This window comes from Corvus brachyrhynchos, unplaced genomic scaffold (assembly GCF_000691975.1).
Source record: "Corvus brachyrhynchos isolate BGI_N302 unplaced genomic scaffold, ASM69197v1 scaffold65, whole genome shotgun sequence".
NCBI lineage: Eukaryota > Metazoa > Chordata > Aves > Passeriformes > Corvidae > Corvus > Corvus brachyrhynchos.
The window spans coordinates 411,055-435,245 of record NW_008238365.1 but is presented as its reverse complement, the minus strand read 5'-3'; the positions used below and the strand labels follow the sequence as shown (position 1 = coordinate 435,245).

General features: G+C 57.0%; 2 protein-coding genes across 2 annotated transcripts in view; one reads left to right on the top strand and one right to left on the bottom strand.

Moving 5' to 3' along the window:
- SLC9A1 (solute carrier family 9 member A1) overlaps positions 1–24,189 on the bottom strand; it is a gene marked incomplete at its 5' end in the record, with an annotated part of 27,780 nt that extends 3,591 nt beyond the window's left edge. The window contains 7 exon segments of the mRNA XM_008635138.2: positions 402–503; positions 862–951; positions 1,167–1,369; positions 1,828–2,045; positions 2,527–2,777; positions 4,283–4,743; positions 24,012–24,189. Of these exon segments, the coding sequence (XP_008633360.1) occupies positions 402–503; positions 862–951; positions 1,167–1,369; positions 1,828–2,045; positions 2,527–2,777; positions 4,283–4,743; positions 24,012–24,189 (1,503 nt within the window).
- WDTC1 (WD and tetratricopeptide repeats 1) overlaps positions 22,459–24,191 on the top strand; it is a 31,162-nt gene continuing 29,429 nt past the window's right edge. The window contains exon 1 of the mRNA XM_008635031.2: positions 22,459–22,477. The gene's annotated coding sequence lies outside the window, so the exon portion shown is untranslated. The remainder of the gene's footprint in view (positions 22,478–24,191) is intronic.

Here is a 24,191-nt window from a genome sequence, read left to right as displayed (position 1 = left end):
GAGGAGGAGCAGCCACAGCTCAGCCCCAGCCCTGTCCCCCCTCCCCAGCCCCGCCCAGGACAGCCCTGCTGCGTTCAGTGCTGGGTCCAGTTCAACCAGCACGGCTCAGGCCAGGCTTCCCTGAATCCCTCCCGAGCCAGGGTGTCTCCACAACACCCAGCACCTGCTGGCACCCACTGGGGATGGCCCTGAGCTCCTGCAGGGACTGGCCACTGGCAGCTCCCACCCTGCCCCGGACCTGCTGTGGGTGGTGGGACCAAGGGGTGCAGCCCTGCAGCCCCATTTGCTCTCAATCCAGGGCTGTAATTCCCCACAGGGAGTCTGTGTGTGGATATTAAAGCCTGGGGAAAAACCTGGCACAGGGCAGTGAAACCTCCTGGGTGGTGGGTGGTGACAGAAACCCTTCCCCAGCCACCAAACCTCCCCACTCACTTGTCCTTCCAGTGGTGATGCCCGTAGTGACCACAGATGTCCTCGATCCCTGTCAGAAGGTGATCCAAGAACTGGAAGAGATGGCCCAAGGCGTGAGCAGCTCGGAGGGCTCTTGCCCACCCTCTCCCTCCCCCGACACCCACACTGACACACGGGAAGAGCACTCAGGGCATGTAAAATCAGGGCTGTGAGTCCAGGATGGGCTTTGGGAGGGCAGGATGGACCCACACAACCGGGCTCGGCTCTACAGGCACTGGGGGGTCTGGGTCAGAGCGGGCACTGGACGACACAGACAGGGGAGAGCCCTCGCTCTGCCCCCCTTACCTTGGGCACTGATTTAGGGGCAGTCCCAGTGCCAGTGGTGGAGTGGCAGAAGCAGAGAGAGCAGAGGGCTAAAGCAGGCGTGGGGCGGCCGGAGCAGCGCGTTACCTGCGTGTGGATCTCCTCGTTGATGGAGCGCTTGGTCTCCTGCTTCTTCTTCACAGCCAGCAGATCCACCAAGGGCCGGATGGTCATGCCCTGGGGAAGGGGAGGGGGTTACATCTCTGCCCAGGGCACAGCGGTGGCAGTGGGATGGGCTCAGCACAGCCAAACTGCTATCGGTGTCACCGGGCAGTGTTTGGGACGTGGGACAGGGACAGGGTCAGGGATGGAGGGGGGATGTGCTCCCCACTCTCCACACGGCCACGACGAGCCCCCTTTCCCTCTGAAAGCACAGCCTGAGCGCCACCAACCTGCACGAACACGGTGAAGAAGATGACTGTGATGATGGCTGTGAGGAACATGTCCCTCATGCCAAAATGTTTGTAGTCCAGGAGGTACCCGAGGGAGAAGGCGATGGCTCCCCGCAGGCCCCCGTAGGCGATGATGAACTGGTCCTTCGGCGTCAGCTTCACGATTCGGAACTTGTTGATGAACCAGGTGAGGACCAGGACACCTGGGGGAGCAGCACAGTCCTGTGTGAATGGTGAAGGATCCCCTCCAGTCCCAAAGAGCCACCCTGCAGCCCCTCGGGGGCGTGGGTGCAGGTGAGAGCTGTCTGCTCATCTCAGAATCCCTCACCAGCTTCCACCCTGCGTCTGGCACAAGCACAGCCTCAGCCCCATCTCCCCACACCACCAGCCACCAGCACGGGTGATGCCCACAGCGGAGCAGTGCCACCCAGCCATCTCCAGCCTCCCCAGCAAGGCAAACCATCACAGTCCTGAGAGGTCACCATGACCCAAGTGGCCACTCAAGGCAAGGCTGGACAGGGCTTGGAGCAACCTGGTCTGGTGGAAGGTGTCTCTGCCCATGGCACTTGGAACCAGATGGGCTTTAAGGTCCCTTCCAACCCAAACCATCCCATGATTCTCTTACCACCCCAAGGGCTTTGCCACCACACTGACAGCTCACCCAGCACTCTGGCGATGAGGCAGAAGAGCAGCGTGCTGATGACGAAGGTCCAGTTCCAGTAGTGGTGACCAGCCACGGTGGAGACACCCAGGAAGATGAAGATGAGGGTCTCGCTCACACTGCTCCACATCTTGAGGAAATACTTGATGGTGGTGTGGGACTTGTGGGAGATGTTGGCTTCCACGTAGGGCCGCATGACCACGCCAGAGGCGATGAGCCTGGGGGTGAGGTCGGGGCACTCAGCAGCCATGGGGACATGGGGTCAGCCCCAAGCCCTGGCCCTGCAGCAGTGCTTTGTGTTCTGACACCCAACCCCAGGGCAGGACAGGCCTTGGGAACCACCAGCAAATATTCAAGGCCTCCAGAGAAGGCAATGCGAGGTTTCTCCTTCCCCTGGCAGGGCAGGAGTGAGCACTGGAGCACAAACCCATCGTCCCGAGCGCTCAGCAGGCTCTGCCTGCTCCTGTGTGTCCAGGAGAACAGGAATGGGCTGCCAGCACCCTGGAATCTGTGGGACATCTCCCAAGACTCACTTCCCTCCTGTGCGTCCTTGCATAGTCCAGCCCAAACACACCCCTGGGCCTCACTGGGCAGGAACTGACCACGCTGGGCCAGCCAGAAGGCTGTGGTTACACCACAGGAAATCCTCCCAGGGGCCCTGGGGACAGGGGGGCACCTGCTGCCCCATTCCCAACTCACGCCATGATGCCGGACAGGTGGAAGAGCTCGGCAGACAGATAGGCCATGTAGCTGTAGAGGAACACGAAGAGCGGCTCAATGACCCGGATGTGGGAGGTGAAGCGGGACGTGAAGGCAGCGATCACCCCGTAAATGACGCCCACCAGGACCCCGCCCAGAGACACCACGAAGAAGCTGAGGAAGCCGAGGATGATGTCGATGATGGTCACCTGCTCGAAGTTGGCAAACTCCTCAAAGAGGTGGTAGAGGACCTGGCAGGGAGAAAGGAGAGCAGGGTTCAAACTGTCCCTGTGGCAAGAGACAGCCTCACCTCGAAGGAGACCTACCTGCACAGGGACCTCCCCTGGGAGCCAGGCACACCTGAGCTGAGCTGTGTCGGTGCTTGGTGACCCCGAGCTGGGTCCTGTGCTTGACCAAGGCTCACACCAAATCTGGCTGCTGGTGCTTTGCTGTGCCAGACACAGACATGAGGGACCAGCTCGCCGTGCTCTGTGCCCACAGGGATGTGGTGCCACCGAAGGTGTGTCTGGGACAGCTCTGCTCTCCAGCTGTCCCAGGAGGGCCTTTGGTCCCCAGCCAGAGGCTGTTCCTGTTTTCCCAACCAGCAGGTCAGGACAGATCCAGGCTGGGGGACTCCTGACAGATGCATGGAGAGAAAAGCCACCATCTGCCCTGCCCTGCCCAGCCCAGAGCAGAGCCCAAGCCCTTGAGCTTCTGTAGCTGTGGGAAATCTGAGGGAAAGACCCTGGGCTGTGTTGCCTTCTCCCACCCCCAGACACTGCAGAGATGTTAAAGCAGCTGTCAGGATGGGAAACAGGCTTTAGGGCATCCTGCAGGAACAGGCAGGGAAAGGGCAAGGTGCCAGCTCCTGCCTGCCAGGGCCAGGCCCTGGGTGGGGCAGGGACAGACAAAAGCATTCCCCAGGGATGAGAGTGGGGACACAGACCCTGCAGGCACCCCTCTGGTGGAAAATGGGGGAGAAGTGCCTGGGAAAAGCCCCGTGGTGGGACAGAGTGTTCTTTGTCACCAGGAACCTTGTCAGCAGGGGCTGAGCAGCCAGCTCCGAAACGGACAGCTGGGATACGGGACAGGAGCCAGGAAAAAGCAGTGGGTTAGAAGTAAGTGTAGAGGTCAGCTCTGCAGAGAGGAGAAGGCCACGCTGACAGCCAAGCCAGCACCTGGACGGTGGCGTCCTTTGGAAAGGAGCAGGCCTGGCCCTGCCTCCCAAAGGTCCCTGCAAAGCTGCTGCTTGCAGCGGGGCTGAGGGGTGATCCAGGCGGGATGCCAGCCTGGCTTCAGCCCCCCCAGCTCTCCTCTATGCCACGGCTGATGTCCTGCCTTGCCACCTCCTGGGAGCTGCAGCTGGGGGACAGCAAGGGTGACCGCATGAGAGGAGATAGAGGGAGCAGCAGCTCCATGGCAGTGCTGCCTGACCCAGCATCAGCCCCTCGTGCTTTCCCTGGCAGCAGCTCCAGCCAGGAGAGCAGATTCCCAGAGCCCATGGCACCGAGAGGCTGACTGGGCACGTGCCCTCAGCCTCCCCAACCCACCACATGAAACACTTCACCTCAACCCACCTCTGCGGTGTTTTAAGCCTCTATTTTTAGCTTTGCACCTGGACAAGGTTTGGTGCAAGTGGAGCTGCCAGGAGGCACCTGGCAGCTTGGGATGGCCCTGACAGCCGCCACCCCGCTGCCTCCACCCTGAGACGCTCCTGCACCAAAGCAAACCCCCTTCCCTGGGCTGAGGCACTCACGACGGTGACGGCGTCGTTGAGCAGGGACTCCCCGAAGACCAGGATGTGCAGCAGCTCGTTGATGTGGATCTCCTCGAAGACGGCCAGCACGGCCACCGGGTCCACGGCCGAGATGATGCTGCCGAAGAGCAGGTTGGCCAGGAGGCTGATGTGGTTGAGGCCGGGGCCGCCCAGCTGGCACACGGCGTACATGAGCCCCCCCAGGAAAAAGGCGTTCCAGAGCGTGCCCACCACGGCGAAGATGAGGATGGTGCCCAGGTTCTCGGTGAACTGGCGCAAGGGCAGGAAGTAGCCGGCGTCCAGGATGATGGGAGGGAGCAGGAAGAGGAAGAAGATGTCCGACTTGAGGATGGGGGGCTTTTCACCCACCCCTTTGATGAGCCCCCCAACCAGCAGGCCCACCACGATGAGCAGGCAGCTCTCAGGAACGATGCTGGACACTGACGGGATCACATGGAAGCCTGGAGAGGAGAGAGCAAGACACGTGTTGGGTACAGGAATGGAGGATGCTGACTGCAGGGGGACAGCCCTGCTGGAGTCAGGGACCAGCTCCCAGCCCTCCCTGCACTCCTTGTGATCTGTCGCTCCTTGTGTGCCTCAGTTTCCCCTCCTGCCCCGCTCTGTCAAACAGAAACTGCAGCTTAACCAGACCCTGGCACTGCTGGTGCCAGGCCAGAACCCTGCGAGTCCCAGTGCAGCAGGTGACAGCCACCCTTGGGACACGCCGGGGTCTCTCCGTGGCCCCCAGCCCTGCGACAGCCCTGCAGCACAGGCAGCTCTCTCCACAGGAGCTGTCACTGGCTCCAGCTGATCCCGAGCACACGCAGGCAGTGGCATTTCCCTCCTGTCAGACTGCAGCCTGCCCACCCAGTGCCACTGTTCCCAGCGTGCCAGGCTCAGGGCCCATCCCTGGGCAGCCCTGACACAAGGCACAGGGAGGGGACCTGCTGCTTGGTGGATTTCAGGATGCAATTCCCCTTCCTGGAGGTTTCACATGGCTGGTTGCAGCAGGGACAGGATGCATCCTTGGGGTGCAAGGCAACAGGGAATACATTTTCCCCGTTTTCAATCACAGCCCAGCTCCCAGCGCAGCTCTCTGAGCCAGCCGTGACCCGCTGGGATGACATTCCCACCAAACACCCCCAGCCGGGCATCTGCCAGCACACCAACACCCACAGAAGGATTTTGGGTTCCCTGGATCTTCTTCCCAGGCTTTATAATTATTATTTTGAGGCGAGGCATATTTGTTCCCTGGCAAGGGAAGCAGTTTAAAATAAGGCACCCTGCCTTGGCATGCCGTGTTCCTCCGTTCCTTCCGGCCGTGCCATCTGCAGCAATTCCACAACAGATTAAATCCCCTCCAGAACGAGTCAGATCCCCCCGAGCCCGCAGGGGCCACATGTGTGCCACGGCCGGCTCATCCCTCCTCCACCTGCGCAGCGCAGAGCACGGATCCAGCTCCCATGGGAAGAGGCCACACTTCCACAGCCCCTCCCTAAGGACTGCAGCCCCCGGCCCAGCCCCATGCAGGTCCCTGGGGGCAGGATTAGCCCCCAAATTCCACCTGAGCTGCGGGCACAGGCTCCAGCGTGGGCGAGCCCAGAGGATTCATCACACCCGAGGCTCCAGGCACCATTCCAGCTGCTCCAAAGGGTCCCTGGTGCTGGAGTGGTGCTGGAAGGAGCCTGGGTCCCGCCTCGGCTTTGCCACAGCAGCACCAATCCCCAGCAAATGGCTCGATGGCTTTGGCTTCAGGCACGAGGGGAGGCCGGGAGGAGATGGGAACATCCAAACTCTCTCCCAACACCCAGTCACCTGCATTAGGGACTTCCCAGCCCGGATGCAGTTCCTGATTTACTCCCATGGGGTTTTCCTTCTTTCTTGGATCCCCTGGAGCCCACCCAAGCTCTGAGCACCCCAAGGCAGCCCTGGCTGCCTGTGGGAGGGGAGGTGATAATCCCTTGCCCATGCACAGCTCATGCAAACACCGGGAACCACCGACCCTTCCAGCACACCGGGCAATTTCTGGCTGGGATAAGGCTTAAAGCCACACAAGCAGCGAGAAGCCAGCAGCAGATCAGTTTTTGCTTGCTAAGTATGTTCAATCATGAATAAAACACAAACACTGACAATTAAGCATCTCTCACTTCTTCCCCACAGGCCCCAGGATTCCATTAAACTGGAACATTCGTGTGCTGATGGGAATTCAATGGTTTACAGCCTTTTTGTAGGGCCCTAAAAATACACTTACACGGGCTGCATTTTAATTATGCCTTTGATTTCACTGAATCTCAGCCATTTTTTGCTCCCTGCTTGCTCCACTCAGTATTTTTAGAGCATTCCAGAGCTCATTGGTACCAACCTGCTGGTGGGATCCTGCTCCGAGTGCTGAGCCAGCATCCCCCTTTGGGATGGGGGTGACTGGTGGGAAGGAACGGCCTCACTGTGGGGATGAGGCCAGGCAGGGGTGAACGGGTTTGATCCCAGCTCTGTGCCTGAACTTCCCTCCTGGAAGATGAGGAAGGCTGTGGCAGGATGCTAGGAGATGAGGATGCCCGGCCACGGGCACATCCAGGGGCAGCAGAAAGGGGAATAAGCCTCGATAATGGCTTTAAAGATGATGATGATAGTAGTAATAATAATAATAATAATAATAATAATAATAATAATAAGCATCACACACCACCAGAACCATTAAGAGCAAGACAGTCGAGTTAAACGTGAACCCTGAGAGCGTGTGCAAACACGGAAAAGGAAATCCAGGAGTTAACAGTTCCCATTAAAACAGCTCCTTGCCCACATCACACACCCAGCAAGGCACACACGGGGATGGCTCTGCTGGTGGTCAGCAATTCCTTGGGTTGGGGCAGAACGGAATTAGGGACTGGAATCCTGGTTTTAACTGCAGTCTAAGCACTTGAAGACCTGGAGGAAATCCCATCCTCCAAATTGAAGAGATTTTGGGCAAGGAAAGCTGGCGCTGACAAGGTTTGTTCCGCAGCTTCTGAACGTCTCTGGTCTTTATTTTGGGGTCAGCGGATTTGCACGGGGCAGTTGAGGGCAACATCAGGAATTTCCCCCAGGAGGTTTGCAAGTGTGAGGGCTCCCATTCTGGCTGCCAAAGGTTCACCCCATCCCTCCAAGGAGGAGCTGGGCTGCTTTTCCCAAGGCTCCGGCTGCTGGCGGATGCAGTGCCATGTAAATATTTACTCCCAACCAACCAGCCTGGTTGGAGACTCTGCCCCACTGTGGATTTTTCCTTCCTGGGCTATACCTGGGTCACTGGGTGCTGTGCCTGGGGTTATATGAGCTGCCTCATGACTCAAACCCCACCATATCTCATCTGCTCCCATCCTCAGCCCAGGCAGGAGGAGCCTGAAGGGACATGGAGGGAAGGGGAGGCACCCAATCCAGACCCAGCATTCCCACCCTGGGGATGTCAGAACCAGCCCGATCCAGACCAGCATCTGCCTGAGGTGACACTTCCCCCTCAACTGAGGCTGAGGAATCTCCATGCCCTGAGGTGCTCACAGCCCCTTGGAAAGCCCCTCCCAAGGCCAGGAGGGAACGATTTGCAGCTTGTCATTGCCCCAGCCCTTACAGCTCCATATGGCACGGGATCCAAGGTCAGGCTTAGGCAGAGCTCTTGCAGCGCTCCCCTGGTTTGAAGACCTCCCTCAGAACACTATAAGGACATTTTAATCAAACCTTGGATGAAGGAAAGGAGGCAAAGCCTTCAGGCACTTTTCTGATCCAGGCCAAGTTGGGGAGATGTGACATCTCCTACCCTGGCTCCCACCACTGGGACATTCCTGGAGTCGGAACTGCAAGAGGCTCTGCAATTCCCACGGGCCTGAAAGATGCTGGTGTTCAGACGTGATAAATGAAGAATAAAACTAATTAAAAAAAAAAGTTAAAAAAAAATATAATGCTGATGCTGGAGCCAGCCTGCACCAGGACAGAGTGTGCCAGCCCTGGGGACAAGGGGACTGTCCCCACGAGCCAGTCCCTGCAGCTGGGGATTGCCATCAGCTGTCACATCCCCCTGCAGGTTGAATTTGGGTGGCATTAACATCCCCTCCTTCCACAGGAGGAAGAGAAATATGAAGGAGGAGGGAAGAAAACCCATTTAGTTGGTGTTTAGAGCCAGAGCCGGAGCCGGGTAGGGATGGGGAGGGAGCGGGGCAGGGAGCACACGGCGGGGCTGGAAGGGCTCGGCACATTCGTGGTTAAGCCGGATGCTCCTGAGGCTTCACCCCAGATTCCCAAGCGCCCACGCATGGGGACACGGCCTCGGGAAAGCCAGGATGCTCCCAGGGTGACGTCTGTTAGCCAAGAGGAGGCGCGAGAAAGGAGAATGGTTACACAAACCCCCATCCTCCCAGGCTTCCCAGGTTTATTGCAGCAGCTGCAGGCTCCAGCAGGCAGGCGCAGAGGAATCACTCAATTATTAACCAGGGTTAGGAGCTCTCCCAGCCCCGGAGATTCTGGTCTGGAAGGAGGTAGTAGGTGAGGGGTTAGTGTGGGCCAGGGGGTGGTGAAGCCCCCCAGGTGATGCTCTCTGCAGCCCTGGGGACCCCGGGTGCTGGTCTGGGCTGCAGGGTGGGAGCGAGCGGCCGTGGCTGGGCGTGGAGCTGAGCAGCTGGAACAGCCCTGGGAGAAGGCACAGGGTCTGGGAAGGAGGCAGCGGGGGAGCAGGCATGCTCAGAAGGGCTGCCCTTCTGAAGGACACTGCAGAGAGCAGGGCTGGAGGAGACACACGTGTCTGACAGCACCGGGGCCCCTCCGAAGGCCACTTTAACCCTTCAGGACACCAGGCTGGCAGGGGCCGGGTGGGCCCTACAGAGGGGCAGCAGCAATCCCGGGGTGAGGGATGCAGCCAAGTCTGGACACCTTCCCACGTTCCCGTGTGACACAGGCACCACGGAGAGCCCCCACACATTGACACTTTGCTGGCTGAACCCCAAAATCACTGATGTGTCACCAGGCCCGGGCACAAGCGATCCACAAAGCCGTGACTCAGCACCATCCCCTTCTCTCTCCTTGCTGAAGAGCAGCAGGGAGGGAAGGGAAGGAGGGCTGGGCTGGGCTCCAGGATCCGCAGAGCTCTGAGCCCCTGGGATCTGGCTCTCCCACTCTGTGTTTTGGGGAGGTGGAGGGTCGAGGATGGGAGGTAAGACCCCAGCAGGGTTAAAGCCCTGTGAGGGTGGTGATGCACTAACAGAACATTTTGCAACTGGCCCCCAGGGGAAAATCCATCCCAGTCTTCCAGAGTTTGGCTGCAGCTTCTTTCCATTTATCCTTTTCCCTCTCAAAAACCCACACTGGATTTCTCTCTTCCCTTGCCTGAGCAGCAGTTGCCCAAAGATCAGCCAGGCTCTGCTGATGGCTCCAGCAGGGCCATCAGGGGATGTGGGGATGTCTCAGCCCTGCTGTGCTTTTCCCTTGGAAAATGGAGCCGGATCCAGCGGCTTCCAGCAAAGACAGGGAGCAAGGAGAACGGAGGGAGCTGCACCAGATGTAGCAGGGAAGCCTCGGGGGAAGGGGATGAAAATTGAACTTGCCCAAAAGGAATTAAAGAGCTGGTGATTTACACCTATAAATAGAGCGAGGCCATGGCTCGTGTCACCCTGCCAGGAGAGGGGGTAAAACCACCGTACTTAAATTACATCCATTGCCTCTCACAAGCTCCAACGTCACCATGTGCCCTGAAATCCCAACCCCACAGAGCTCCAACCTGGCTTATTCCCACAGCCATCCCACTGGGAGGGCACATGTGGAGCCATGACGCAGTCTGGGCTTTGCCAAACCCTCTTCTGTTTCACCAGGGATCAGGCAGGGTTTTAACACAGGTCCAGGTCACCCCAGTGCTTCCCTGCAGCTCTTTTTGGGTTGGTTTCAGCAGTTGAGGTTGATTTGGGCAACCTTTTAAGCACACCTTAAGCCAACCTTTTAAGTGGCTTCAACGCCCAGAACGGAAAAGCGTTGATTTTCCACCCCAAAATGCCATTTCCTGGTGAGAAGTTGACTTCTTGTTTTTTGTGTTAAGACGCAGGTACAGAAAGTGCTTCTAAGCAAAACAATTTCCTCCAGAACAAACCAAATGTTTCATTCAAGCCTCATTATTTTGTTGCCGCTAATTACGAAGCAAAGCCAAGAACCAGGAGGGTAATTAATTTATGCTGCTTTTTGTGAGTCACTGAGTGAATGCAGATCCCACACAGGGGCCACAGAGCCACCCCCCAAACCTCACCATGGGCACAGCGTGCAAAGCCAGCGCAGCGAGAAGGGAAAAGCAAAACATCCAGCCCTGATTTGGGGTCACTCCTGCACCCCAAACTCGGCTGGGCAGGGGCTGCAACCCCGCTGGTGCTCAGGACTGGTTAAAATCCATGAGCATCCAACACTGTCCTGCAGCCTCCAGGCATTTTCAGGAGTCAGGATCAACTTCATCCACGTAGGATGGGAGGGGATGAAGCCCTGGGCTGGTTCCCCCAGGGTCTGCCTGCCCACGGTGCCCAGCACAGCCTCGCCGTGACCCCGAGCAGCTGGACTGCCCACAACACCCCCAAAGCCACGCTGTCACAGCCAATACCCACTGGGACCCCTTGCCAGCTGACGAAGGGACAGTTTTATTTTCTCTTGGTGTGACATTGTCACCCTGTGCCTACAGACTTTGCTCACCCCGCTCGGCCCCACCCCGCAGCTGCCCCTGGTTTTACCCCTCTTCCCCACCTAATGCAAACAGAGGGGGGCAAATGGAGGGAGGTCCTGCGATAGGAGCCCGGGGGCTGCCTGGCACAGCCCCAGCTGCCCCAGCCCCGTGCATCCAGCCCCAGCGCCTGCAGCCAGGCAGGTGTGTGTGGGAAGGTGACCTGGCTGGACCCTGTCTGCTTTGCAGGAGATAAGAACACGGCTGATAGCATCGGGCCAGCCCTTGGGTGACTCAAAACCTGAAAGGCACAGGACAAAAAGCAGACACGGCCAGGTACCAGCCTTGCTGCAGCTCAGCCAAGCAGCCACAACCCCTAACTTGAGCCAGCTCCACGCAGGAAGACTCGTGAGAAATGGCTTGGTCAAGCCCTCAAGGCATAGCCACATCAGCCAAAGCAGGAGTGCTGGCTAGTGCAGCAGCAGGGAAGAGCCCTTCAGCCCTGGGAAACAACAGAGGCCTCCCTGCATCGCTGTGTGAGGAGGGGCTGGCGGGGGCGTGCAGCAGGGCTCTGATGTCTGACAGCTTCCCAGGGCACCATCCTCCTGCAGCAGCAGCTCCCAGGTAACTCCCACTGGCAGGCCCTGAATAAACCCTCTGATGGAAGGGGAGACAAATGCAGACACCTCATCTGAGGCAGCTGGAGGGAGCAGCAGTGCACTTGCCTTTCCGAAATCTCACTGTTCCCTGGGGACCTCTGGGGAGCAAAGCCCACATCCCAGGACAGGATAAACACAGAATAAGCTGCAGCCAGAGCCGTTCCCCTCAGGAGGGTGCTGAGAGCTTCCCATGCTCCATGCACAGAGGGGATGGATGCCAGGGCACCAGCAGGAGCGATGCTGGTGTGGCTCTCTGCAAGGTCAAGGTGCCAAGGACAGTTCAGAGATGGTCTGGGAGATGAGGCTGGGCTGTTCTGTGCATGGAGCCTTTTGGAGAGCAGCTATTTAGAGCCATTTCATGCATTGGAGCTGCTAACGGTAATCATGGGACGGGGTCTGGTGTGCTGTCAAACCAGCTGTTGGGGTGGGGCACGGAGGGGAGGGAGAGCAGGGGAGGGGGCTTCAGCTCCTTCCCACCCAGCACCAGCCACTGGGGACAGAGGGCAAGGACCTGAGCCCTGGCACACACAGCAACAGCAGGGCAAGGGCAAAGCTTCTTCTGGCAACTGAGTGCAAGGACAAAATCTCCTCTGGTACCTCAGTGCCTGCAGCAACATCATGTAGGAATGTGCCTCAATCCCATGCCAGCCACAGCAGGCACTGCCACGCTCCAGAGGGATGCAGGGAGTGCCAGACTGCGAACCCTGGTGATGCAGCCCCCTCGCAGCCATGAGCACCAGCACAGAAATTCTCAAGGATGATGACGGCAGCACTACCAGGAAACCACGAGGTTGTCCTTCCCATGTAGGGCCGGACCTGGAGATGCAGAAAGGTCCCCAAAAAGCTGAGCAGACAGGGGAACACGACCGAAGGCGTCGCTGCATCCTGCAGCAGCCAGAGCCAGGAGCTGCATGCAGATGAGCCCAGCTCCCCACCTGCCCTGACACCCTCCAGGAGCAACACCCTCCCCTTGGAAAGGCAAACCCCATCTCCCTCCCCCAGCACAGTCCCGGCAGGGTGCAGGGCAGGCGGCTGCTGTGTGAGTGCTGCAGGTGTGCTGGGACCCCGCGGCAGCGCTGCAGTGCTGCAGAGCGGGAGAGGACGCGGCGATCCCGGCTCTGAATCACGCGCAGGCACCCTGGATCTCAGCCTGCCAGGATGGGCGGCCCCCCTGCCAGAGCCCGCTGTGTACACTCAGAAATGAGCTGTTTACATGGGGAATGCAACGATAACACGCAGATCTCTTCCCTGGCTCAGCACCCACTCTTCCCTCCAGCACAGGGATGGGCGGCTGCTCCTCGGTTTGCTTCTCCCCCATCTGAAGGGGCTGCGTCCCTCTCTCTTTCCAAACACCACGGGACAGCTCAGAGGAGCCTGAGGAGCCTTTTGCACGATCCAACGCCCGGCATTCCCTGCAAAGCAGACACTGCTGAGCCTGCGGCCAAAGAGCCACCAGCGATTCCTCCCAATTAAACCTCACTGCCCTGAGCCTGGGAAGGACTGGGAAGACGTGGAGCAGCAGCCTCCTGAGAGGAGAAGGTGCCCACACACAACCACAACATGCCCTGAGAACAATCCATGGGCAGAGGCCTTTAGCAGAAACACTTGAACGTATTTTTATTTGGGAGCAGTAAGAGCACGTACCCTGGTTTTATCTTGAAGCACTCACAAGAAATTAACAGATCAATTGGGAGTCTTTTACAGAACTGGTATTAATTTCCTCCCAGCTGTAAAAAGGAAATGAGAGACAAAAGACATTAAATGGACTTGCCCAAGTCCCCAAGTGAATCGTGTGAGAGCTGGCGTGAGAACCCAGCAGCTCCCAATTTCCAGTCCTGTGTTTAGATAACGCTTCTCCTTCACACCAGAAGGAAAGCCAAGGACACTCTGCAAGAAAAGCAGATATTAACAAAGACCTAATTTCCATTAAAGACTGAGAGACCCAGAGCCCTCGGACCTCGTCACCCCATGGCTGCAGCATTCCAAGCTGGGAGGAAAGCACAGAGTCAATGAGCAGTGATGGCTTGGGAGGCTTCAAGGCTTGGTGCCACCACATCTTGAAAAATCCTCTCAGGCCCAGCTGTGCGTGGAGCAGCTCTCCTCCACCTCTCTCCATGTCTAGAGCTGCCCCGTGACAAGATGCCAAACCCACCCTTCCCTGCTGAGCTTTGGCAAACCGGTCAAGGGTTTGGCGCTGCGTGTCACCGGTGACTGCGGTGCTCCGGTAACCCCGATCCCTGCTGACTGCATTCCTCCAGCGGGCATGTTCCAGAGCCGCTCCCAAACCACAGCCTGCGATTACCAAACCTGTTCAGAGCCTCTGGGCAGGCTCCACAAAGTTTTTCTAGGGCGGGACTGTGAATCTTTACCAACCCATGGCATTCACCCAGCAGGAGCTGGGCACGGAGGCACACAGGGACAATCTGCCACCCAGATTTCCGCTGTTGTTGCTCCAAGACTCATTTTGACTTTTTCCCACCAGCTCTGGATGGGTGCAGCTCACAGCCAGGCCTGCAAGGCTGGGATCTTCCTGGCACAGCTCATTTACCCTGGAAAACTGAGTTTTCTACAGGGCAACAGCATCCTCATCCAGGTTTATATCCTTCAAAACACAGCAGCTGGACTTGAGCATTTTGAGGAGGTTTAAGGTCTAGAAAAACTTCTTTAGCTCCAGGGAAAGGGACAAGGAGCTAAACATAACTCACTCTCATCAGCCATGCTCTTCCCAGATTCCTTCAGCTGCTGCAAGGCGCTGGATGCCATGAATAGCTGATTTAGGAGGGGTCAGTGCCAGGGGATTTCTGGAATAGAATCCTCCCAGTTAACATCTGCGTGGTGCAAAGGGAACCTTTGCACTGTTGGATGCAGATGGTGGATGCTCTGGAGCAGAAGGGACCCAAGGTGATGTGAAGAGACAGTGCCTGGTCACCCTAAATAAGGCTCCAGTCTCTCTCCCAGCTCCTTGCCCTCAGCCACAGGACACAGCATTAAATTCCCAGTCCCTGCTGACCCTCGAGGCCTTGAGGAGAGTTAAACCTGACCCAGCCTGAGGTGACCATAGACAAACTCCCCAGGCAGAGCGATGCCAATCGCCCTTCCCAGGAAGGGCAGATTTCCTACCGGGAACACGGGCAGGAAAGACAAACAAAAGCTTTTCAGGAAATAACCTGTTGGTCTCCACTCGGACAGCAGGGAGGAGGTAATTGCAATTAGCACTGATTACTACCGGGCTTTGCAAGCCCAGGCAAAGTGACACCACTCTCAGCACACGCCAGCAGCGCGTCCAGAGCCAACACAAGCACCCGGCCACTGTCACCTCTTCCCCAGCACACAGAGACTCCATTCCAGCCCTCCAGCACCATCCCCAGCCAGGATGCTTTTCACACCCAGCTGAGCTCCTGGGAGCAGCTGCTCTCCCTCCACGCAGCAGCTGAGACAGGAGAGGAGCTGTTCCTTGCAAAGGGACGGACCCCCAGGGACCAAGGCTGCTGTGGGAAAAGCGTTCCCAAGGGAAACTGAGGCACTAACAGGGCTGGAAACACCAGCTCTTCTCTTTAAAGGCCTGTATGCGCTGCAATCTGTGCCCCTGGCGTGTCTGCTGTTAAATCTCCAGCAGCGGGGTGGGAAGCTGCCTTCTCTCCAAATCCGTCATTAAGATTTAGCATGCCATGACTCCAAAATGCAGAATAATTCCAGGCACTGGAAATAAACTGCTGCCAAGGGGTGTCTGCCTCTGCAGATGTGTGTCTTGCACAAGAGAGGGGAATTATTTCCCTAGCAGCACCCTCTGCTAAGCGGGATTTAAGTGCTGTCCCTGGAGGTCGATTGTATTGCAACTTTCTGGAGACAAAGACCTCGAATGCTGAGATGTTTGTGAGTCACCCCTGGGCAGCCCAAGGAAATTTGTGTGTTCTCTTCTGACTAAAAAAGCACGTTGCATTCTTCAGCTTTCCACTCAAAACACCTCCCCAACTTCCAATGAGCCTCAGTCGTGCCCTTCTCACACAGGCAGGTCCTTGGAAGGAACCCCAACACATGGGGGGTGATGTAACACCAAATTTTTGTACCACCACAGGTGACACACCACCAGATCCATTCTCAGCGCTCCACTCCAAGCTAGGATCAGCCTTGGATCTCGCCTTTTCTGACAAACAGGCAGCAACAAGTGTGTGCACGCCCGCCTGCTGAGCTTTTAATTTGGTTTCTTCCTTCCCAAGAAGAAACACGGAAGTTCTGCTGGCCCAGGAAAGAGCCGAAGAACAGAACATGATGAGAGAGCCATCCCTCAATTACCACAGAACTGGAAGACACCGGAAAATCAGAGAGGGCAGTGAGACATCCAACACCAGGCAGAATAGATGGTGATGGAACAGCTTGCCTACGGTGGTACCTCAGTGGAGTGAGAGGATCAACCATCAACACTTGGTTCAACTCAAAGCATCCCCTGCTCCTCTGCTGTCCCCTTGGAAGCTGTCTGGCCCTAATCTCAAAACACTGAGGTTTTCATCAAACCTACACCAGCAGTTTTGAGCCCCAATGGGTGAGAAAAAGCTGCTGCTGACTCAGGGAGCCCAGTGAAGACAGGGGGATGAGGTGCAACCCAGCTCCAGCTCCACTCAGCATGGCTGTGTTTTCACAGAGTATTCCGTGTGGATTTTGGGTTTTATTTGAACAAATTAGGCCTTGGAGACCCAAAAGAGAAGGGAAAAAAAAAAAAGAAACTAAATGTTTACAAGGCAGCTGCAGTAATTCATCCCCCTTATTGCTCTTCCTCTGTTGGTGCCCACAGCTCACACGGTGCTGTAGCAAAGGACTGACCCTGGAACAGGCTCATAGCCCCCATCACCTCTGCATCTACAGCCAAAACCAGGGCTTGCAGGAGGGAAAAGGGGAAGGATTATGTCAAAGACATATTTATTTGCAAGCCTAATGAGCATCTGGTTTGTACTACAGAGATATCTGTGCACAAGAGGGGCTGCAGTCCCTCTGTGCCACAGGATTACTGTCACCCCAAGAACGACCCTCCGCTCTCCACCACCTCCTGGTTTTCCCTTCTCCCATGTGTAATTCTCAAACCCCAAAGGAGACTATTTAGCTACGTTAATTGCAGACAGAAGACTTGTCCTCCACCCCACTAATTCCCAAGGGAACTCCAGCATCTCCGGGTATCGTGGACAAGCCGTGGTTGGGTGATTGGGCAATTTGGGAGAAAGGATTTGAACCAAACAGGCCAAATATTGACACATGAGGAACAACTTCATGGCATCTCCCTGAAAGCCAGGCCAGCACCAATGTGAGCTCTGGCTGCCACAGGACTTGCAACACCCACATCCCGAATTCCACCTGCAGCCCGTGTGGGAAGCCAGCCTATCCCTGACCCCAGCATCCGGTCTCCAAGCCTTTGTTGATAAATGGGATGAAATAAAAGCTTTGGTTCCTGAGGCCCTTGAGGTCCAGAAGCTGCCACAGGCACAGCACAGGCGGTGGGGTCCCTGCAGGGAGCAAAGCCATGGCTGTAACAGAGTGTAATCCTGCCTTAATGGACATTCGGGCTCGCCAGGGAGGAATGGCTGTGATTACAGACCTGTTCTGCTTTTCCCATTCCATCACCATCCTGTATTTCACAGCAGGAACCTTTCACTCTTCCAGCCATAATTAAACTAATGGTTTCCTCAGATCCATGGAGGGAACAGTTTGGATGTTTTTTAGCTCAGACACCAGCAATGGGCAGATCAGGGAGGAAAAAATAAATGCCGTGGCTGTTCTTTCTGAGATGGCAAAGCAGGGGAAAAAGGAGCCAGAGCATGTGTTTGGATCATTCCCCAATAAGGAAGTGGGAATGCAACACGTCTGCATTGGAAGAGACTGTTTAAATTCATTATCATGACAATTTACACTTCTGTGGCACAGCTGCAGCAGTACTCCAAAATCCTTTGCCAACAGTCATTCCCCAAGGCCCAGCTCCCCTGGAACAGCTCCCCAAGACAAGTGGGGACACCGGGGTGATCTCAGAGCACTCACACCACAGCGCCTGCAGTCAACACATGATAAGCCAGGTTGTAACACAAACATTCCCACCAAGAATAAGACAAAGATTTCCCTCTGGCTCAGTGAGGGAACCTGCATCAGCCAGTCCCAGGATCCAGAAGGAACAGCCCCTTCCACCAGCCCGGCTCTGCCGATGGCCATCCCAGCAAGGCCGGCCCAGCACGGCCCTCCTGGCGCCCGAGAAGCCACCTTTGGGGTGGCAGAAGGGCCACAGAGATAACTCCAGCACTCTCATCCCGCACATCGGACACACGTGTTCCCAACACAGGGCAAAGCTCTTCTGGGAATGTTTCTTTGCTGTCCCTTTCCCAGCCTTGCAGAGGCGTCCCCACGCCAGCGGCTTTGCTCCGGGGTGTTTCCACTGTGTCTGGTCTCAAGATCCAGTTCCTCCATCCAGTGCCACCACCACAGCAGGTTTCCTACCCTGCTTATCACCCTCTGCCCAAAGGAATCCTCAAGTTCCTCAACTCGCAGGGCTCTGTAAGACCTCGGGGTGGCCCCTCCAAAAGCCCCGATTTCAGGGCAGGGATGTCAGCACGGCCCTCCTGGCGCCCGAGAAGCCACCTTTGGGGTGGCAGAAGGGCCACAGAGATAACTCCAGCACTCTCATCCCGCACATCGGACACACGTGTTCCCAACACAGGGCAAAGCTCTTCTGGGAATGTTTCTTTGCTGTCCCTTTCCCAGCCTTGCAGAGGCGTCCCCACGCCAGCGGCTTTGCTCCGGGGTGTTTCCACTGTGTCTGGTCTCAAGATCCAGTTCCTCCATCCAGTGCCACCACCACAGCAGGTTTCCTACCCTGCTTATCACCCTCTGCCCAAAGGAATCCTCAAGTTCCTCAACTCGCAGAGCTCTGTAAGACCTCGGGGTGGCCCCTCCAAAAGCCCCGATTTCAGGGCAGGGATGCGGGCTGATAAAACATTTGAAAAGCACCCAAGTGTTTTAGCACCCAAGAGTTTTAGCACCCAAATGTCGCTGCCAGCCAGCAGCCACCAGCTTCTACAAATGTTTCTCTGGCAATTTTGAAGTCGTCTCTCCTCCATGTGCAGGAGCCACCCCCCATGCCCTGAGCCCCCGTGAGGCTCCACAACCCCACCTGCACCCGTCATGTTCTGCTCTTCTTCTCCCAGCTCCTATCGCCAGCTCGCAGGCTCCAAGAGCTTCCTTAATCTCGCTCCTCCCCAGGCACAGCAGTGCTGGGGACCATTGGTGCTGTCCAGAGGAGCGTCACTGAGCACTGGTGCTGCGCTGGCACGCTGGGCTGAGATGTGGCACCAAACCTCCCCAAGGCACCAGCGTGTCCCCACGTAACCCACCGCTGCCACAGCTCCCTCTGCTCGCTGAGCACAGGCTCCGTCCCCGGCTCGTTTTACACCAGCCCAACACTCGCACGGTGGGGACAGCTCGGCGAGCACCAGGCTGTGCTGGCAGCCGTCGCTCGGTCTGGAGGGGCAGGGAACACCCCCGCCACAACAGCGCTGCGAAGGGGAAGGAGAGACAGAGCAGTGACTCAGTGACTGCCACAGGCTCCAAACCCAGCGAGCAGCGTCGGGCGCACGGCGAGCCAAGGAGCTCAGCTGCGAAGCGGTGCCTCGTGGGGAGGTCACCGGCGTGGGCACGCAGGGAATGATGTCCCTGTGCCCTGGGTCTGGCTGAGCTGGAGCTCATCTGCCCCACAACAGCCCCCAGAGTGCACCAACCCTACCGTGCCTGCAAGGGGGTTGATAATACCCCGTGCTTTGGCTGCTGCTGAGTGGCGCTCAGAGCATCAAAGCTGCCCCCAACACTCGCCCCTCGCCAGGAGCTGGGGGTGGGCAGCATCCTGGGAGGGGACACTGCTGGGACTGCCCCAAACTGACCAAAGGGATATTCCACACCACATAAAAGCAAAGAGAAAAGAGGAAGAGAGGGTGGGCAGTTCTAATTACGACATCTGCCTTCCGGAGCAGCCCCTACGCGCCTGAAGGTACTTCCCAGGAAGTGGCTGAACATCATCTACTGATGGGAAGTAGAGAATAAATCTCTTGTTTCCCTTTGTTTCCACACATGACCTTTGCTTTTGCTTTATTAAACTGCCTTTGATCCATTAGGTTTTTTTCCATCCTAGTTTCTCCTGCAGAGGAGGGCAGTGACAGAGCAGCTTGATGTGCACCCGGAATCACAGAATCATGGAATGGTTTGGGTTGGAAGGGACCTTAAAGCACATCCAGTGCCACCCCCTGCCATGGGCAGGGATACCTTCCACCATCCCAGGCTGCTCCAAGCCCCATCCAACCTGGCCTTGGACACTGCCAGGGATGGGACAGCCACAGCTGCTCTGGGCCTCACCACCTTCTGAGTGAGTTCTTTCTTAGATCTAATCTAAACCTGCCTTCGTAAAACCACTTCCCCTTGCCCTGTCACTACAGGCCCTGGTATGAAGCCTCTCTCCATCTGGGGGAGATGGACTCCCAGAGAAAAAAAGCAGAGGCACCACCCAACTTTCAAATATTGGGCTCAAAATGTAAATTTTAGGTTACTTTCCAGCCAAGGTGAACCCACCACACCCTGAGAATCCCTTGAGTGGTGGAATGGCCAGGATACTCCAGGGAGGCTGGGAAGCCATTTGGTGCAGACAGACAACAGGACATGCCTCAGTGGAAGGTGGCTAATGGCATGTGACTCTGCTTTCTGGCTTTAGAAGGAAGGGCCAGGATGGGCTTTGGAGACACAGGTAGCCCCAACTCTTCTCCAAGGTGGGTAAGAGCTGGTGCTCCCCACAAAGCTCTGCCTGCTGGGCCCCAGCACAGCCGGCAAAGGCACTGCTGACCACAATCTGTTATTTACATTCCTGACTCACTCCTTCCCTTTCCCCTGAAACAAAAAAGTATTTACAGTCAAACTTGAATTCCCCTTAACATCTCTGGGAGCCACGTGAGCTCAAAGGTCAACCCTCAGAGTGAGGAAACCAGGTTCTCCTGCTGAGAAACCCCTCAGCTTCCCAACCACTCCCTGGGCACGGTGTGAAGGAACCCTTACGATATCCCTGCAAAACCTTGGAGAAGGGCACAGAGAGCTCCTGACTGGGGTGTTTTGTGAAAGTCTGACCACCTGCAGCAATACAACAGGTTGAGACAATGTCTGGTTGCAACTTTCAGCTGCAAAGGTTTCTCCTGGCAAAGTCAGGCCACCACCAGACGTGATCTGAACATGGTTGTAGCTGTCCCTCACTTCCTCTTCCCCTACACAGCCCCAAAATACCATGTGAGTATTAAGTAAAGCAGCCAGCACCAGCTTCCCCTTCTCCACCGGGATTAACAAAGCAGGAACAGCCCACGCCCACAGGACATGCTGGGGGGACACATCCCTCTGTGCCCTGTCAGGTGAGGAGTCCTCCAGGAACCAACATCTCTGAGGCATTTTACAAAAACTGCAGCAAGAGGGGAAGGGCTCAACTCACACCTTTGATTCCCCAAACAATCTCACAGTGAGAGCTGCTGGAGAGAGGACAAATCCCCTGGATGGGACAATGGGGATGCATTTAAGCCTGAAGAGCTGTCCAAAGCATCAAGAGCAGCAACAGGGGGAAACTGAGCAACAGGACAAGGTCAGGTTGCATCTCCTGGCCTGGAGCAGAGCCCTGTGAGTACTCCTGAGCTCCTCGACATGGTCACCCTGCACTACCCCTGAGGACGACACCCTGAAGTGACTCACAGGGTGGAAGACTCAGTTTTGCAGCAACCTGTGGCTCAATCACCAGCTTCAACCCAGCAAAGAGGCCTGTGGAGATGAGGAAGGGCAGTCAGGAGGTGCCAAGCTGTCATGCGCAGCCCACGCTGCAGGAACTCCTGCTCTTGGAGTAAGAAGATGTTTGTCCCCTCAGAATTTTGGAGGATCACCCTGATGCATCAATAAATGCACACTGACAGGATGGGGAGAAAGAGGAAGCACTGCAAATTCCTGTTCTGTTTATCAACCCCCTTCCCCTCTTCATGGAAATGGGATGCTGCAAACCCTGTCCAGTTTGGGGAGCCTGGAGCTGTGTGAGCCTCATCCCACCACCTCAGGTTGTACTGCCAGCAGTGCCCAGTTGTGTTAAGAGCTCTCCCTGGGTGGAAAAAAGCCTATTTTCTGCTGCTGAACAACATCCTGTGATCCAGGGCAGGATAGATGAGGCTGGGATACGGACACAGAGCAGCGAGATCTTCTTTGCAGCTCACGAGCAGAGGGAGCTGTACCAGCAACTTGGGAACTACGTGCCAAGGCAGCACGAACAAGAAATGCAGAACCCTGGAAAGGAGGCCAAGGAAAAGGGTGTCCCAGGACTGCCCTGCTGCCAAGGCCCTGTCACAGGTATAGGTAAGCTAGGGTGTGGATTTTGGCATAATCAGCATCTCTGGAGCTCTGCAGAGCACCTGCCACCTCCAAAGACCTTCGCCAAACATGCAGGGCAGCCTCTCCTAAAATACAGCCCTTAAAACACGCAGTCTTGCATAATATTTGTAGCATCAAAGACGCGACAGCCGGCAGACACAACTTTTCCTGCAGCACAAATGAGCCCTGACTCCAGGCAAGGGCGGCAGGAGCAGCTTCCCACAGCACCAGTGGCTGGGGGCTCCCATGGGTGCTCCCACCACGTCCATCCATCCCCCCGGAGCCGCTGCCCGCTGCCCATTCTGGTGTTTTCCAGCGCGGTTTCTCCCGTGCGCCCCGGCAGGGCCGCAGGCCATTGGCCCCTCCTTTCTCCACCAGCTTCCGCACAGATATTCCTGATTTCATCACTCTTTGCTCTCCGAGCAGGGCTGAAGGCGCAGTGCAACAGCGGAGCTCGCTGAGCACGCGCCGGGAGAGCCTTGAGAAAGGAGATTTCCTGGCTGGAGAGAGGCACCTTCCAGCCAAATGTGCCCGAGGTTGTTTTGGGCAAAGCCAGGAAGGCATAAACCCCATGGATCCCACCTGGTTCCACCCTGTCCTGAGTGCTTGCCTCCCAGACAAGCCTCCGGGTCTGAAGTGTTCTCACTCCTGCACCTGCACGTAAATAAAACCCAGGAGGGATTGTGGAAATGGGGCTTCACCTGCCTACGCACGCTCACAGTGGGCTGGGAAGGGGATGGGATATTTTTAGGAATAGCTGGGCAGGAAGGATCTGAGCTCCTGGGGGTCTCTCAGACCCCTCCAGACCAGGACAGAGCACAGTTGACAACAGGAACCAGCTTAAAAAAGCTCCCAAAGCAGGATTTCCTTCAGCAAGCTGGAGTGCCCCTGAGTGTTATTAAACCACTGATGGCAACTGAGGAGCAAAACGAAGGAGGGCAGAGTTCCCTTCCCTCCTCACCTGCTCCAAGGCAGGGACAAGCAAACATTTCACCTGTCTCCCTGGCGTTATCACCAGGGACGGGACCAGGGCCAGCTGAACCTCTGCACTGCCGGAGCTGGGGACAGCACAGCAGGGCCGAGCGCGGAGCGGTTACGTCACGTCACAGGTTTGGGGTAATTCGGCTGGTATCGATCCAGCTGCAGAAGTTTGGAAAACACTTTGTCAACAACCCCCGCCCCGGCAGAGTGATGCTTTCCCAGAGCGGGTCATCCGAGCGGGTGACATTTCCAGCCCTGACGCCGTTCTCTTTAATGCGGGAATCTCTGGATGCTTTGCAGCAGAGTCAAACCCACCCCGGTTTGCTGCGGAGGGGGAGGAAGGGGAGGCCGAAGCACCGGGAGGTTTCTGAGTGACTTCTCCAAGGTTACAAAAAGCATCTGTGGTTTAGAGAGGAAGCGAGCAAACTGGATGCTTCCTCCCTGAGTGTCAAAGGGAGGAAAGCAAACCTGGTCCAAGCGGGGGTCAGGAGCATCTTCAGCTCTGCTCCCAGGCACGGAGATGAGAAGTCTGTGGGAGTGGAGGGACTGGGATGTGGCTGCCCACCAGGCCCAGGACAGAGACCCAAGGTCGTGGGGAGAGCAGTGCCCACCCCGGCCCAGCCGACCTGGGAGGTTTGCAGAAGATGTGCAGGAGATTTTGCCCTGGGATGTTTGGGGTGATCCCACCCTGGGATGCTCAAGAGGGTCCCTCTTTGAGATGTTCACAGGAGTCCCTCCTTGCGATGACTGGGGGTGCCTGTCCCATCCGACTGGGGAATCCTGCTCTGGGATGCTCAGGGGGTCCCACCCTAGGGGTCCCTTGTGGTAGATGCTCACGAAGGTCACTCCTTGTGATGCTTGGGGGTGTCTGTCCCATTTGCCTGGGGGATCCCACCCTGGGATGCTCAGGGGGTCCCTCCTTGGATGCTTGCGGCTGCCTGTTCCACTCGGCTGGGGGGTCCCTCCTTCTCCACGACGCCGGGGGCCTCTCCGCAGCCCCCTTCCCACGGCCCCCCCCCCAACACCGCCCACCTACCCAGCTTCATGAGGCAGGCCAGGAGGATCCAGAGGGAGATCTCGAAGGGGATGCGGACGTGCGTGTAGTCGATGCCGATGACCGGGAAGGCTTTGCGGGGCTTGGCGTGCCCCTCTCCCGAGCCGTTGGCCGGGTGCTCCTTGAGCGGGTGGATCTCCTCGGGGGGGGCGGGGTGCGCGG